The sequence below is a fragment of the Heteronotia binoei genome, chromosome 1, assembly GCF_032191835.1.
Source record: "Heteronotia binoei isolate CCM8104 ecotype False Entrance Well chromosome 1, APGP_CSIRO_Hbin_v1, whole genome shotgun sequence".
Classification (NCBI taxonomy): Eukaryota; Metazoa; Chordata; class Lepidosauria; order Squamata; family Gekkonidae; genus Heteronotia; species Heteronotia binoei.
In genome coordinates, this window is record NC_083223.1 from 121391541 (window position 1) to 121407274 (window position 15734).

The 15734-nt window shown below is 44.0% G+C and overlaps 1 protein-coding gene across 2 annotated transcripts in view; it reads left to right on the plus strand.

The window, feature by feature from the left end:
* Positions 1–3338, plus strand: part of LOC132586740 (uncharacterized) — a 54475-nt gene extending 51137 nt beyond the window's left edge. For both annotated transcript variants that reach the window (XM_060258830.1, XM_060258839.1), the window contains 3 exons: positions 284–418; positions 1633–1758; positions 3093–3338. In XM_060258830.1, coding sequence (XP_060114813.1) covers positions 284–418; positions 1633–1758; positions 3093–3214 — 383 coding nt within the window. In that variant the 3' untranslated portion in view covers positions 3215–3338. The remainder of the gene's footprint in view (positions 1–283; positions 419–1632; positions 1759–3092) is intronic.
* Positions 3339–15734: the final 12396 nt, after the last annotated feature.

Here is a 15734-nt window from a genome sequence, read left to right on the forward strand (position 1 = left end):
AGGATTCTGAGGTGATCTGCTTGGGATTTCTCTTGTTGTCTATGTGTGTGTGTTGATGAGTTTTAGTTAAATATATGGAATAGTTTTACTAAGTGTCACTTTGGATCCTTGACTGCCCCAAAACAATGATAGAAACTAGAACATTCAGTTCATACATTTCCAGCATTCCACTTTCCCTCTCTGGTTGTTCTGCCAGTATCATAATTCTTAGCTATGCCCTTTTATTTTTCCGTAAAACAATTTTTAGTTTCCAGTGATTGTTTCCTTTCCTCTCTGTCACCAGAAGGAGGTTCGGTGAGCATCCTGGAGCTGATGGATGAACAGCTGTTGAGTTGCCTTGTGAGACTGGCAGGCCAAGTGGAAAAAACAGAGCCTTCCTTCCAAGCTGCCGTCTTGATCAAACACCTGATACAACATGGTATAGAAAGATGGTAGGGGGGCAACAATGGAAAAGCTACTGGAGTTCTGGCCCTGCCGGTGGACCTCCTGATGGCACCTGTGTGACACAGCGCATTGGACTGAATGGGCTATTGGTCTAATCCAACATGGCTTCTCTTATGGACTGTGATAGTTGTGACTTATCAATAGCAACTTACACAAACTTGGTAAAATGTGAGAGATTGCAGCATCCACTTTTAATGACAAAGGCCCTGTATTTATTTTGCTCCCTTTTATTTTAGGCCAGGCTTTAAATAGTCTCACAGATTCCTAAATAGTTTCTTGAAATAACTGATTGTATTTCAGCTTCATCGTCATGACAGTGACAAGAATACAAACGTAGATCATGCTAGTCTTTGCATGTCTCAGGATCACACTTCACATCCTTGTCTGATCTGAAACCCACTAGTCAAAAGGACCATTCTTTCCCCTTCCCTTGTATTTGAGAACTAACCATGCGATTCTGAAATGAAGGGATCTTTTTTTTTACACAGCAGATATGGCAGAAGTGAGAGGGTAGGAAATATTTTGCACCAGAATAGACTCTTCCATACAGAAGTAAATCTTGTCTGAAGATATCATCACATCATAGAACTGCTCATGCATTTGCACATCATCATCAATACCAAGTATGATATGGTGATTCACTTGAAAAGTCAGTGCTGCACAAGGTCTTAAAGATATTTGAGATACAGAATCATTTTATTAGCACATGGTGAAGAAAGTTCTTTAGAAATCTTAACAGGAATTTTCTGTTTACAGATATGGACTTGGAAGCATAAAGTTTAACATTCAAGTTTGTATAGTGCCTGTCAATCAATGGCAGAAATTCATGAGATCATCCTTATTTTATCCTCATCAATTTCTCCTCTAATTTTCCCCCTACTGAGCAGAGCCGTTCACATCCTGAGCAGACTATAACTGCCATAATTTAAAAATGAGTAATGGGCAGTGCAAGACCCTGTGTGGTTCCAGATTCCTGCTGAGCAAGGCTTCCTCTGTTAATGAGCAGCCACTCATGCACAGAACTTAGAAGGAACACTGATTCATCATCCTTTACTAAAAACTAGGAAAGAAAAAAAGAATCTTTGGACGTATGATACACAGCAACATTTTCATTCAGTTGTAATTCATAAGAATTTTGCCTGGTGTACTCATTTGGTAACTCTTGTTTTCTCCTTGTGAATTGCATAGGGGAGGTGGTGCAGCTGCTGAAATCCCACATAAACAAGATTCAGCAATACCTCATGAAGTATCTTACCCACCAGGAGACTCGCTTTCAGCAGCTGGGTATATCTACACTCTGTCTGTTACAGAAAGGTACACCCCATTTTTATCCTCAGTACTAAATACAATCGTTTGTTCTATAGCAAAACAGTTTATGATCAGTAGCACCACAGCCATAACACTCAGCTTGATAAAGGTCTGGTGGAAAGTTAACGGAAGCCCATTTTGTGGAGATTCTAATGCGACATTCACACAGAGTCACTGCCAGAGTTTGTTGCAGGCTTCCCACTAGAATTCTGGGAGTAATCACTTTCAGCTTTTAGAAAAATTAAGATAAAAAGCAGTGATCTTTCTGGGATTAAAACAAACCACAAGCGCATGCAGTGGAAGAAGTTGTACTTAATGATATTTGTTCAGCACCCAGAAAACCAGACTTTTTGACTTTTCAGTGTAATCTTGAGTATATGGTACATTTTCAAGATCAGTGGAAAGGGTGATCTTTGCAGCATGTAGGCCTGCATATGTCCTGGTCCTTCCTTTACTTAATCCATTTATAGTCCACCTTTCTCTCTGAGACTCACATGGCAAAGGCACGGAGGCATGATTGGAGCTGTGGATGGAAAGTCAAAATCAGAAAATTGGCCTGAGAGGGTTCCAAGAGAAATCTTGGAGCATTACAAAATGCAAGTGGAAAAAAGGAGAAACACCAGTTATTTGGGATGAAACAGGTGAACTTGGGAGCATATAAGAAAAGGACAGAAAACCCAAACCAGGCAGATTCTTAAGAGACACTGATGGTTTACCTGGTCAGTGTAGTGTGATAATCAGTACTGTGTCTTATTCAGATACTAAAAAAATCAAAATATGTAATATAATATAAATTCAGTGTCTTGACAGTAATTTGGTTGTCTTTTTTTTTTTTTGCAATCACATTCCTTATGAACACACAAGAGAGTGTGAGCATAGTGCAAAGAAACACTTTGAAACTTCTTTCATTTCACTTCCATTCCTTTTGGCCTTTCATGAATTTGAGGGAGATGGAGGAAGGGTCAGGGAGGCTTCCTGCATTTCACAGCCCCTTTCTTTTCAGCTTCTGCACTGTGGGACACAAGCACATCTGCTTACCTCAAGCAGGTAGTGAGCTGTAATTTTAGCACTTCTATTTGCGAGAGAAGTTGGATCCAACCAGCTTTTTCTGATGGTGAAAAAGGAAGTAAGGGGTCTCCTTTGATCATCCCCCAAAAGCTATCCTGGGGAAAATTGCATTAACAAATGCCATGTGGGTTGGGGGGCTATGGTAAAGGAAGAGAGTTAGGCGAGACTGAGTGAAACAGTGGACTGGATACAGCCCAGTGGCTGCTGCACACAAACTTTTTTGTGGGAAGTCTTCAGCCCACAGCACCTGAATTCTCACTCCTTATTTTCAGATACGGAGTTTTTATCAGCATTCAGCGGGAGCCAGTTGAAGAAACACCTTGATCAAATCTGTCAACAAACTGAAGAACTGCAAGAGCTTCTCAGGATGGCTGTAGGCAACATGGACACATGAAAAAGTGTACTGCTTTGCATCCATTTTTTGAGAGGAGAATAGATGTTTAAATGTCACAGGCTTGACTTCAGATGATGATGATCCTCCATGACCACCTCATAGCTTCATAGTAGGCAGCTTGATTGAGATACTTTGCTATGTCTCTTGGAAGGCCCAGAGCCAGCATATGCATAATGCAATTCTTCCTTCCATCATTGCGATGGATGCTAAGAAGTGATTCACACAGGCATGTTTTGTTGCTTAATGACTTGATTTGCAAATGGATGTGTGATTCCACTGGAAAACACTGAGGTAAAATAAAGTTCTAGCTATGGTGTTTGATCATGCAAGCTTATGTGAACCAGCTGTATGGATACTTTTTGGGGGTACTTGTGTAGGCTATAGCTTTGCATCACCATTGCTAACTCATTCTTAAACTGCAACTGCCTATATTGGTAGATTTGTCAGTCCGGGATCAACTCTAACAGCAAGAAGTCCATTGAAGTAGGCAAATAGAAAATATACAGCACTTTTTATATTCCTGGATGACCTGATAGCCTTGAAAAACTTCCAAAAGGTTTGAAAAGTTGGCATTATTCTTGTTCACAGGATCACAGAGAGCAAATAGAAGATGCTTCCCAAGTGAAACTGCCTTAACAAAAACTTATTAAAATACACATTTCTAGCATGAAAAATGTTCTAGCTGGTAGTACTATAGTCTGCCTGTTTATGTTTACACTTGAATGCCCATTTTTTTCAGTCAGAAAATACATTATGATGGGCTCTTCAGGTTATCCATCAGGATTTTATTACATAAACATGAGCTTGATTATTTGGCGCTTAAGACTAGCTAGCTTGCTTGTTCCGGGCTTTAATAAAAATTGTTTCTCATCTTTCCAAAATGTTACACTCTGGATGACTGTAATATGAAATTTACACATTTTAGAAAGACCAAACTCTTTGTTATCCAAATTCACAGTATGGCCCCTACCTCCCAATTGATACTTTACACATAATGCCTAAAATACAACAAAAAAGGGGGAACCACTGTGGAAGGAGGTACAGCAAAAATAAAATAAACACACTGTAACTCAAAATATAAATATTTCTTAAGCAAATTCAAAAATGTTAAAATTATATACAAAAAAAAATGCCAACAGGCTATGTACAAATATCAATTGTTATACATACACCCAAGTTAACCATGCAAATAATATGAACATACAATCAAGGACACGACAGAGACTATTTTTTTCTAAGAATAATAGCTCAAGGGAAGACTCTCACAAAATGAAGAAAATCCATAGTGGTGAAGTATGCAGAACAGCAATGGTATTTCTAGATAAGACTGTTTCAAATGGAATTTCTTCTTCCAACCCTGCGGACAATTACTTTACCTTGTTTTGAATTCTTGAAGGCTGATGCTTGATTTGACTTTTTGAAGGATTTGGTCATTGAAAAAAAGAGACTACAGGCTTTGGTTCCAGAATGAAGATATACAATGTTTTGATATGTTTTTGAAGCTTTTTTTCATTTTGTGGGAATCTTCCTTGAGCTATTATTCTTAGAAAAAATAGTCTCTGTAGCGTCCTTGATTGTATGTTCGTATTATTTGTATGTATGGTTAACTTGGGTGTATGTATAACGACTGATATTTGCACATAGCCGATTGATTTTTTTCCGATAATTTTGACATTTGTGAATTTGCTTAAGAAATATTTATATTTTGGTTTACAGTGTGCAGTTTATTTTTTGGAGAAGGCCATACCTTCAAAGAGAAGCAAGCTAAACTCCATTTCAGATTACTCTTGGTGTTTCATTCACTGGTAGCTTTGTAATTAAATCTTTACCGCAACAGCTAAGGGTTCCAACAAATATGACCTGAGGCATGTTCATCTCTGTGCATAATAATATTCCTCCTGTCACCTTATATGTCTCCATACCAAAGCATGATTGAAAAAGAGAGCTGTACAGTCCTTTGTCCCTGTTATTTCCCACAATGTACATAGATTGGGAATACATTTGTTAGGAAGTCTTCCAGATGTTTACATCTGTTTCTTAAAAGTATTCTCATGAGTACAATATTTAACTGTGTGTATATATAGCTGTGTTGTAGGGCCTTAACTGTGCAGTGAGCATTAAAATAATCACGTCCCTTGATTCAGGGAAGGTACATTTTATATTGATCCAATTTTAAAAAAAACGGTACCCTAGTATTGGACATTTTCATCCTTTTATTATGTATATCAGAGATAGACACATGGCAAAGACAGATAAACAAACCTTTTCCTTTTTGACTTTGTTACCACTGTCCTTTACTAACAAAAAGACAGGTTGCTTACCTGTAACTGTAGACCTTCGAGTGGTCATCTGTGAATTCACACTCATGGGATAGAGTGCCTGTGCCGATCCCCGAATCGGTACCTAAAAAGCCCGGGTTTTTTTCGCGCTCGGCACCAACGTACATGCGCAGGCGTCCCAGTGCGCATGCTCGCCGGCGCCAGCGTGAGGATCCCACCAGTTCCTTTCTGACCACTGGAAGCCCCTACTGGAGGGAGACCATCAGCAGTGGGGAAGGAGGGCGGGTAGTGTGAATGCACAGATGACCACTCGAAGATCTACAGTTACAGGTAAGCAACCTGTCTATCTTCTTCATGGTCTCTGTGCTTCACACTCATGGAAGATTAGCAAGCAAGACATACCTGGAGGCAGGAAGATGGTCAACCAGAAGAAACAGCTTGCAGCGCCCAGACGAGTCCTCTGTTGAGCATGCACGTCTAGTGCGTAGTGCTTCATAAAGGCATGCGGAGAGGACCAGGTGGCAGCCTTGCAAACATCCGTCAGGGAAACGCCTTTCAGGAACGCCACCGACGTTGCCATCGCTCTTGTAGAGTGTCCGCGAATAGGCCCAGGTAACGGCTTCTTAGCCAACAAATAACACAGTTTAATACTCTCAGTGAGCCATTTTGAAAGCCGCTGAGACGAGATTCTGGAACCTAACTTAGGAGCAGCATAAGAAACAAAAAGCTGCTGGTCCTTACGAAAACTCTTGGAGCAACTCAAATAAAACAATAAGGCCCGCTTAATATCTAAAGCATGCAACCTACGTTCCTCATCCGAGGAAGGTGTAGAATAAAACGTGGGCAACCAAACTTCTAAGTTAAAGTGGAACTGAGAAACCACCTTGGGGAGAAAGGAAATATCAGGAGCTAAGGACACTCCAGACTCCTGAAAAGCTAAATATGGGTAGTCACAACGCATAGCCGTGAGCTCCCCTGCATGGCGTGCTGATGTGATGGCTACCAAAAAGGCAGTCTTCCCAGATAGGAGCTGTAACGAGCATGTGGCCATCGGCTCAAAAGGACGCCGAGTCAGCCTGTCCAACACTAGAGTCAAATCCCACAACTGTGGGGGTGATCTTGAAAGAGGATGAAGCCTATGCAAACCCTTCAAAAATCTCTTGGAATGAGGGTGTGCAAAAACTGAATGCTCCTCTACTGGTTCATGGAATGCAGATAAACTTTAATGGAAGAAAAAACAAGGCCAGCATCCACCAGAGACAACAAAAACTCAAAAATAACCAGCAGCCCCACCCTCTGGGGCGAAACTGTAGGATCAACTAAAAACTGAAGAAACTTCCGCCACTTCCTATCATAAGAAGCACGGGTAGATAGCTTCCTGCTATTCAGGAAAACATGTTGGACTCTGCTGGAGAACTCACAGGGTCGATGAACCACGCTGTCAGCTTCAGGTGGGGCACGTTGTGATGGAATACATGACCGTCCTGAGCTGACAGAAGATCCAGTTCTGCTGGAAACTGGTAGAAGACCCCCCTCGCCAGTTGGAACAAGATCGGGAACCAGTTCTGCCGAGGCCACCACGGAGTTACCAGGATGCAGCATGGTCTCTCTCTTGCTATCTTGTTGACCACCCTTGTCAATAGTGGCAGAGGTGGGAACAGATATAGGAACCGACCTTCCCATGGGAACAGCAGACCATCTCCCAACGATTCTGGATCCGAGCCCCCTCTGGAGCAGAACAGAGGACACTTCCAGTTCTCGGCTGTGGCAAAGACGTCCACCTGAGGATACCCCCATAGCTGAAACACAGGTTGAAGGAAGCGCCACTGTATCTCCCACTCGTGCTGGGAAGCCGCACCCTTGGGAGATGTGCAGCCTTCACAAAGATGTCGTGGTCCAGGCACTCTGACCACAGTTCCAGTGCCAGCGCACAGAGCCGTCGAGAAACTGTCCCTCCCTGTCTGTTGATGCAACACAGGGCAGTGGTATTGTCTGTAAGCAGAGCAACAACCTTCTCTGCCACCATGGGGCGGAAGGATCGAAGAGCAAAATGAACTGCCAGCAGTTCCAGGTAATTTATATGGCAATGAGTCAATTTCAAAGGCCAAGGGCCCCCCACACACAGAGCGTCCATGTGGGCCCCCCAACCCCATAAAGACGCATCTGTTGTGATCGTCACTGTTGGTACAGGCAGGTGGAAGGGAGCTCCCTGACAAATATTGTCCTTTGATTTCCACCACTGCAGTGTTTGAAGTGTCACAGGTGGAATTACAAACATCTTTCGAGGTGAGTCCCTTAATAGTCGAAACTGATGAAGAAACCAAAGTTGTAGGCCTCTCATCCTCAGCTTCGCAAAGATCAGCACGCTTGTAGTCGCTGCCATCAGCCCCAGCATCCGCTGCAGCTGCTGCGCCCCACTTTCGACTCTGCAGAAGTTCGACAAGGTTGATAATGTCCATCGCTCTCTGCTGAGGCAGGAAATGAAGGTTCGTATCCAGCAAAGCCCCTATGAACTGAACTGTCCGTAATGGAGTAAGGTGTGATTTCTCCAAATTGACCTGCAGACCAAAGGTGTGAAGAAGACGAAGAGTGGGACAATATGGTTTGACAAACTTTCCTTCAACTCCGCCACAAGGAGCCAATCGTCAATGTATGGAAAGACAACTATCCCTTGAAGCCGGAGGTGGGCAGGCACAATGCTCATTATCTTCGTGAACACCCAAGGTGCAGTGGACAGGCCAAACGGAACGGCCTTGAACTGGAAAGGTTGAGAACCTACTGCAAACCGAAGGAAACGTCTGAACGCAGGATGGATGCTGACGTGGAAGTAGGCATCCTTGAGGTCCAGCATTGCCATCCAGTCCCCTTGGTTGATGAGGGGCAGAATTGTCTGCAGAGTGGACATTCTGAACTTCTGGTACAGAATAAACTTGTTCAGATTCCGAAGGTCTATGATTGGTCTCAAACCCCGGTCCCACTTGGGAACCAGGAAGTTACGAGAGTAGAAGCCTCCCGTCCTGGCCTCCACCGGAACCCGTTCTATGGCGTGTTTCTGTAGGAGGTTGCTCACCTCCGCCAGCAGAGGTGGGGAAGGGGGTGTGGTGATTACCACAGATTGGTTCGGAATCTGAGCAAAATCTATTTTGTAGCCTTCTGTGACGATGGAAAGGGCCCACCTGTAGAGATGGACTCCCAGGCCGACAGGAATGGACGAAGGTGGATAGACAAAGAAGTGGGACAGTGACGCATGCTACCAGAAAGTCAAAGGCCCTGCTTTTGAGGGCGAGCGCCCTTGGACTTGCCGGTGGTCTGTGCAGAAGCGTAGTGGTTTCGATTGTTCCCCCTGTATGGGGACCTACTCTCAGGTTGGGCAGAGTGAGGTCTCCATTGCTGTTCCGGGGAAAACTTTTGATATTGTTTCTTGGCCCAGGGTTTGTGCCACTGTTTTGGTTTAGCAGCTCTGGAAGACGCTGGGACACCCAGGTTCCTGGAGGTCTTTATGCTCTTATCCATTTCCTGAAGAGAATTGTCGGTGGTCGAGCTGAAGAGGCCTTCGCCCTTGAAGAGCAGATCTTCAACAAAGGCCCTGGTGTCTTGCTGGAGGGCCGTTGACCTGAGCCAGGAGTGGCGGCGGAGGCAGCCAGCAGAAGTGATGGTTCTTGCTGAGACGTCCACCATATGCTTTGCTGCAGCCAGTTGTTGTTTGGCTATAGCAAAGCCTTCCTTCTGCAACTTCTTTGCAGCAGACCTCTTCTCCTCACTCAAGGAAGACCAGAGGGGGGTGAGTTGTTCCCACACTGAGTATTGGTATCTAGCCGTGCACGCAGCATAGTTAGATGCCTTTACTCCCAGCGCCCCAGCAGAGTAAAACTTCCTCCCGACATGTCTGGTGGAGAGGAGTGCATCTTGCGGGCCTTTGATGAGGAGGATACAACCACCAAATTGGGCTTTGGATGTGTGAAGAGAAATTCCGCACTGGCCTCTTGGACGTGGTACATGTGGTCCAACCTTCTTGATGACACAGGTGTAGAAGCGGGCTTCGCCCAGGGCTCCTTCACCGCCTGTAAGATGACCTTTGTAACAGGCAGAGCAACCACTGTAGACGTATCCCGCTGCATGCTGTTGAATACGGTGTCGTCTACAACAGGTTGCGGTTGTGTCACCGGGAGAAAGAAGGAGAGTGCCATCCTCTTCACCAGGTCCCCATATGACTTTAGATCCTCCGATGGTGAAATGGGAAGATCCTCAGCGGTATGAGACACTGGCGAAGGTTCCAAAGCCCTGTCCGGATCGTCGGTACCGACCTTGGAGTCAGACGAAGAAGACTCTCTCATCAAAGAATGTTCCAAGAGCACCAGCATTGACTCTCTGATGGGTGACCGGATCGACATCGACGACCTAGGCTGGACTTCCTCCACCGCCACGCTGCGTCTTTCGGGCGGGACGGACATCAATGCCGAGGGGCGCCGCCTAGAGTGCTGGGAAAACCTCAACATATGGGATGTCTCGGATTGCTGATCCCAGTCTGCAAACTCCTGAGGGGGGTACCACTGGTACGGCGGGTATGGATAGGCGTAGGGAGGCCACTGGTGCTGCTCCCGTGGTGGGAAGCGGTGAGCTACCGTGGTTGGTTCCAGCTGTCTCCAACCTCTTGCCTGATCCAGCGGTGCCAATGGCTCCATCGATGTCGACACCTCTACCTCCGAGACAGAGTCGCTCTCACTGCGACGCCTCAAACCCGAAGAATGGGAGCGCTGAGGTCGATCTCTTGCTCCGATGCCGACAGACGCAACTGCTGTGAAGCACTGCCTCTCGACACCGAAGGGCTATGATGTGGGGTCGCCAAGATCTTCCTTGGTGGAGCGGTCGACATCGATGTTGAAGCGTCATGAGAAGGGGGAAGGAGTGCGGGACGATCTCTTCTTCCGCTTCTCCTTAGATTTCACCTTCGGTGCGGATGATCGGGTTCCTGGGTCATCCCGACGCTTCTTAGCTGGGGTGTCCACTGACCCTTCGGAAGGTCGCTTTGTGGAACGCCCGCACTCAACTGGCATCTTGGTCCTGATTGGCGTTGTATCAGCCGATGTGACCGTCGGGCTGTGGCCTCTCCCATCGGTACTGACGGGCCCGATGCCATCTTTTGAGGACGAAGTGCCGACTCTACCAATGCAGCCGAAAGCCTCGCCGCTCGATTCTTGCGAGTTTGCTTGGAAAAACTCAGGCTGTGCAAGCAGGAATCCACCCAATGTCCCTCGCCCAAACAAAGAAGACAGAGAGAATGGCCATCGGGCGGTGGGGCAATCTTCTTGCCACAGGAGCGGCACCTCTTTAAAAAACTCTGTCTTTCCATAGACGCAAAGGAAAAAACCCACCCAGGAAAGTCTCTGTGGGGAAAAACAGGGGAAAACTGGGCCCCAAAGGGCAAGTCCAACATTTTTTTTTTAACAACACTAACTATGTAACAACTAACTAACTACACTAAGAAAATAACGAATGGGCTATATACAGCAAGAAAAAGCAATTGTAAGATTACTTTACCTACCGGGGACACGAAAGGAGATCCTCTCAGCGCAGCAGTCAGAAAGGAACTGGTGGAATCCTTGCACTGGCGCCGGCGAGCATGCGCACTGGGACGCCTGTGCATGTCCGTTGGTGCCGAGCGCGAAAAAATCCCGGGCTTTTTAGGTACCGATTCGGGGATTGGTGCAGGTGCTTTATCCCATGAGTGTGAAGCACAGAGACCACGAAGATCTTTGGAGTTACTTTCCATTTAGATTACTTGCTTCTGAACTTATTTTAGTTACTCTTGTGGTGTGGTCACACACACCTTTAGTTCTGTCTTACCCATGGTTCCCATTCGGATTTTGAGCACGTCCAGACAACCACATCTGTCCCTCAAACGCAACTCGTCAGCATTCCGACTTTCCCCGGTTTGATGTCAGCATTATTTTACCCTGAAGAAAGTCCTGCCCTTTTCCCCAGAAGTGGCACATATTTGGGTTATTCCTGTTTGGACAGCTCATGTGGGATACTGCCCCTTGGATGTTTTGCGCCTGCCATCTGCCCCTCCCACCTTTAAAAAAAAAAGCCTCAGCAGACATGCGCATGACCAGATCATTGGAAATCTGAGGTGAGGCTTCTACTTCTCCGATCAACACAGGATTCAATGGGAGCATTATCCCACTATTCAGAAGAACAGAAAAAAATCTTTTTACAATGTGGAGGATTTCCAGATATCATTGTCACTGCCCATTTCCAGGAAAGTAGTTCCTGGCAGTCCCCTAGTTTGAATCTGCAATGTTAATTCCTGGAACTCCCCCCCCCCCCCCGGAAGCAATGTTTGATTCCCCAACTCCCAACAGCTGGGCGCATGTTCAATGAAAACCCCATGGCAGGAGTCACCGTATGATTGCTCAGCAACTGAGTGAGAGTGAGACAACTCTGAATCTGCTTGATTGGTTGTGTGCTCCAAGAAAAAAGCATGATAGCATTCAATACGTCTGATCGTTCAACAACAGGATATCGGAACAAGTCGCATTCTTGGATGCTTGTCTGATCAGCCTGTGTCGAATCCATATTCAGCAGTTCAAACTTGAGCGCTGCACATCCGCTTTTAATGTGATGCATGACTGTGCCCTTGCTCTAGCATTAAGTTTTCATGAATGGCAACTCAAACTAGACTTTCTGAGGTCAGCAAAACGAGTACCTAACTTGCTGGGGGTAAAGTGTAGATGACTGGGGAAGGCAATGGCAAAGCACTCTGAAAAAAGTCTGCCAAGAAAATGTCATATAACATCACCCCATGGGTCAGTAATGACTCGGTGCTTGCACAGGGGACTACTTTAACCTTTACAGTACATTTTGGCCACAGTCTAATAGAGTACACAAATCCATTTAGCTTTCTCATCTTATATTTTTAAAAGTAAATTAGCTTTGGTAAACTTTTTAAATTGCAGTCAGGGAGTGCCAACCGCCTTTGCAGGGCAGAGAGGGGTTATATTTTCTAGCCTTGCTGCAGTGTGAACTTTTTCTCCGTTCTGTCCATTCAGCAATGCTGCAGAGAGGAGGAGGAGGAGGAAACGGGGTTTGGACTTGCTGCAGGGCCAATTTTTGTGTCTTTTAAAAATTTCTACTGTAATCCTTTGTATATTAAACTTTAAAAAAATAAAATTTTGTAAACTGTTTATATCCTGTGTTTATAACTTTTATCAGTACAAAAAGAACTATTAGAATCCTTCAAATCTGAACCTGCTGTCATTTCTCTTTCTCATCCCATCCCAGCCTGACAGCTATGTTCTAACAGCCCACTTCCCTATACAATTGTAATCTTGCAGGATCATGCAGCTGTGAATAAATTATATGATAATGCACCTGTAACAATAGTTCATGTGTGTTCGGCTAGTTGTAGCTAAGGGAAATTAGACTGTGTTCAGGGTCTGTGGTATACATCTGTGCATGTAGTACAAGCCACCTAAACAGGTTGTATGGGTGAACAAGTAAACAGCAGATAAAAGAACGTAGCAGTGATAAATAGTGCTGGAAGTCTACAAATGTCTGCAAGAACAGAAATATGATCAGGGAGAGCTGCCTGCTTTGGTAGCTGATTAAAAAAACACTAGTCTTTGGGAGGCAGAGGACACCATTTCATATAATGTTGAGGAATGTGTACATCTGGTCTACCTGTATGAACACCACAGAAAGTGCAGCTAAATACCAATCTGTTTCCTTCAAGTCTGAAGATGTACATTAACAAGTGGGGACCTGCAAGACTCATGGGAGGGACTCCTATCACCCACTTCCAGAACCACCCACTTGCTTGCAGGCAGTCCCTTCACTGGCTGTGCTGCTGTTGCTCACTTCCATCCACGTGCCAACTTTCACCACTGCTTTGCCCACCGTTACCCCTCCCTGCATTTAGCACTGGCTTTTCAGAGACCTGAGCTTGGGTCCCCCTGGGCTACTGCTCTGGGTCCCCTATGTGGAACCCCTGAACAATTTCCCAGATCTTTCCTCAAGACTTGGATGCACATAAGAAAACCAGGCCTTTAAAAATATGTAAAAGTTTAATAAATGGCTGAAAGAATTAGTTATGCAACACAATCTCAATAGTTCAGAAACAATTTAGTTTTCTATCAAATATATTGTATACCTGAGCATTAAATAGCAAATCCTCTTGCAGCATAAAATCCAAGCAGTAGTGTAAAAGCATAATATGTTCCAGTCCATCATGATGAAGCTTGATATATCAAAGCAAGCTGGCATGGTGTTAGCATGACTTCCTCTGGGCTATACCCTTATCCTCTGACATCACCTCTTGAGTCAAATCAGGGCTCTGCTTGATGGAACTTTCCAGAGGATGTTGGCAACTTTCCAGAGGATGATGGCAACTGCTCCCAATTCTCCCCTCCCATCTGGTTGTACAACTGAACACAGGTTACTGTGATTAACCAATTACCACATATTTAAAAGTAAAATACTAGCAATATAAATCTAAACAATTCTTCTTAAACACAAATAAGTATATAAAAAAATTCAAAGCCATCTCAAAACAAAGCTATCTGATTTCGCTTAACCATGTTAAAAGCACAGACTGATTTGTTGGTTTAACAATATCCTTATTAAAATAAGCACATAAAGATCATATCTTTACCCTTAACAAATTAAAAAGATACATAATAATTTGCCTATCTCAGTATAAACAGTTTCTCCAAAGGAGCATATTAAAAACAAATCTACCAGATTACAAAATAATTGTGTTGTCTGCCTTTCTAACAATTAAGCAACTCTCATATCAATATGAGCAATCTCACCAAATAAACATACTAAAAACAAATCTGCTATGTAAAAATAAATGTGTTGTCTGCAGTCTTTAATATTGATCCAAATTAGCTGTATATTTAACTAAAATTTTAACACCCTTCCTTAAGATCTCCCTTGGTCTTTTAAAATCACATATCAATTCATTATTAATAATTCCATATTTGTTTACCCACAAGGAAAACCAGAACTCAGGAATCGTTCTTCCCAAAATGTAAAAACTTTCGGATTCCTTTAGTTTCTATATCCATATTACGCCAGAGAAAACCAATTTAGTGTAACCCAGACATCACACTTTGCCTTTTAAAATCGCATGTCAGCTCTTACTGAAAGTTCCATATCCAACTATCCACAAAGAGGGAAAAAGTTCAAGAGTCCTCCTTCCTGAAAAATTTCCACATCTTAATTTGCTGGCCGGGATGAACCTTCTCTCTTCTCAATGTGGCCTGCTCTCTTGATAATGGGAAGAAGAATTCTGCGCCATTTCTTCCTCTCAGCATGACTTCACTCGATCTTGATTTCTGGTCTTGTTTTGTAACTGCACCATAAGGATCCATTTTCGTTTTATTTTGTTCGTTTCTTAATGGATCACTTTCCCATTCTAATTCCGCAGATGTCACCAGAATCTCTTTAGCACTCAGCTCATGTAGATTTGAAAGTTCGCTAGCTTTCAGCATAAAAGCTCCCATTTACTTTCTAATCAGCTGCATTAATGAGTCAAGATCCTGTTTCAGAGAAGTAATATTCCATAATAAATCTTTTTTATAAGACATTTTGCTTGGCAGTGCCATTTTTCTGTCAGCAAACTCAGTCTCTTAATCCAAGTTGAAAAGTAGCTTAAAGATCCTGTTAAATCGTCATTCCAAATCAGCTCCAGCTGAGATTTCAAATATTATCATTTCAATTGCAGTCAGACAACAGGGATAGATCTCTCTAGAATATATCTCATTTATGTTCAGATCATATTGCAGCCAAATAACAGTCTCTTTAACATATATCCAATTATAATCTGGGTCGGTTTAAGAATTTGTATTCAATCCAATTCAAGTAATTACTGATACTTAAGATTGCTTTGACTTTTTGAGGCCTCATTCACAGAAGTAGGTGTATAATCAGCCTCCCTTCCTTTGAGCTAGACACTCGTTATGTAAAATGACCCATTAGCCAGTGGTATTGAAAACTCACTTACTTGCAAAGTAGAATTGCCACGCTAGAAGTAGAAAGGCGATACATCAAAAGCTTACTGAAAGGAGCGAAAGAAAGCAGTCGGGCGTTCATCTTTTTCTGCTGCACCGGCTATCATGGCGGCAGAGCCTCGGGACATGCAAGAAGCACAGGAGCAGCCACCACTGTACCCCTAGCTTCCCGCAAAAGTCCCATGCCGAAGAAAACCCCCTCCAGGGTCTTCCTATGGGGGCGCCACG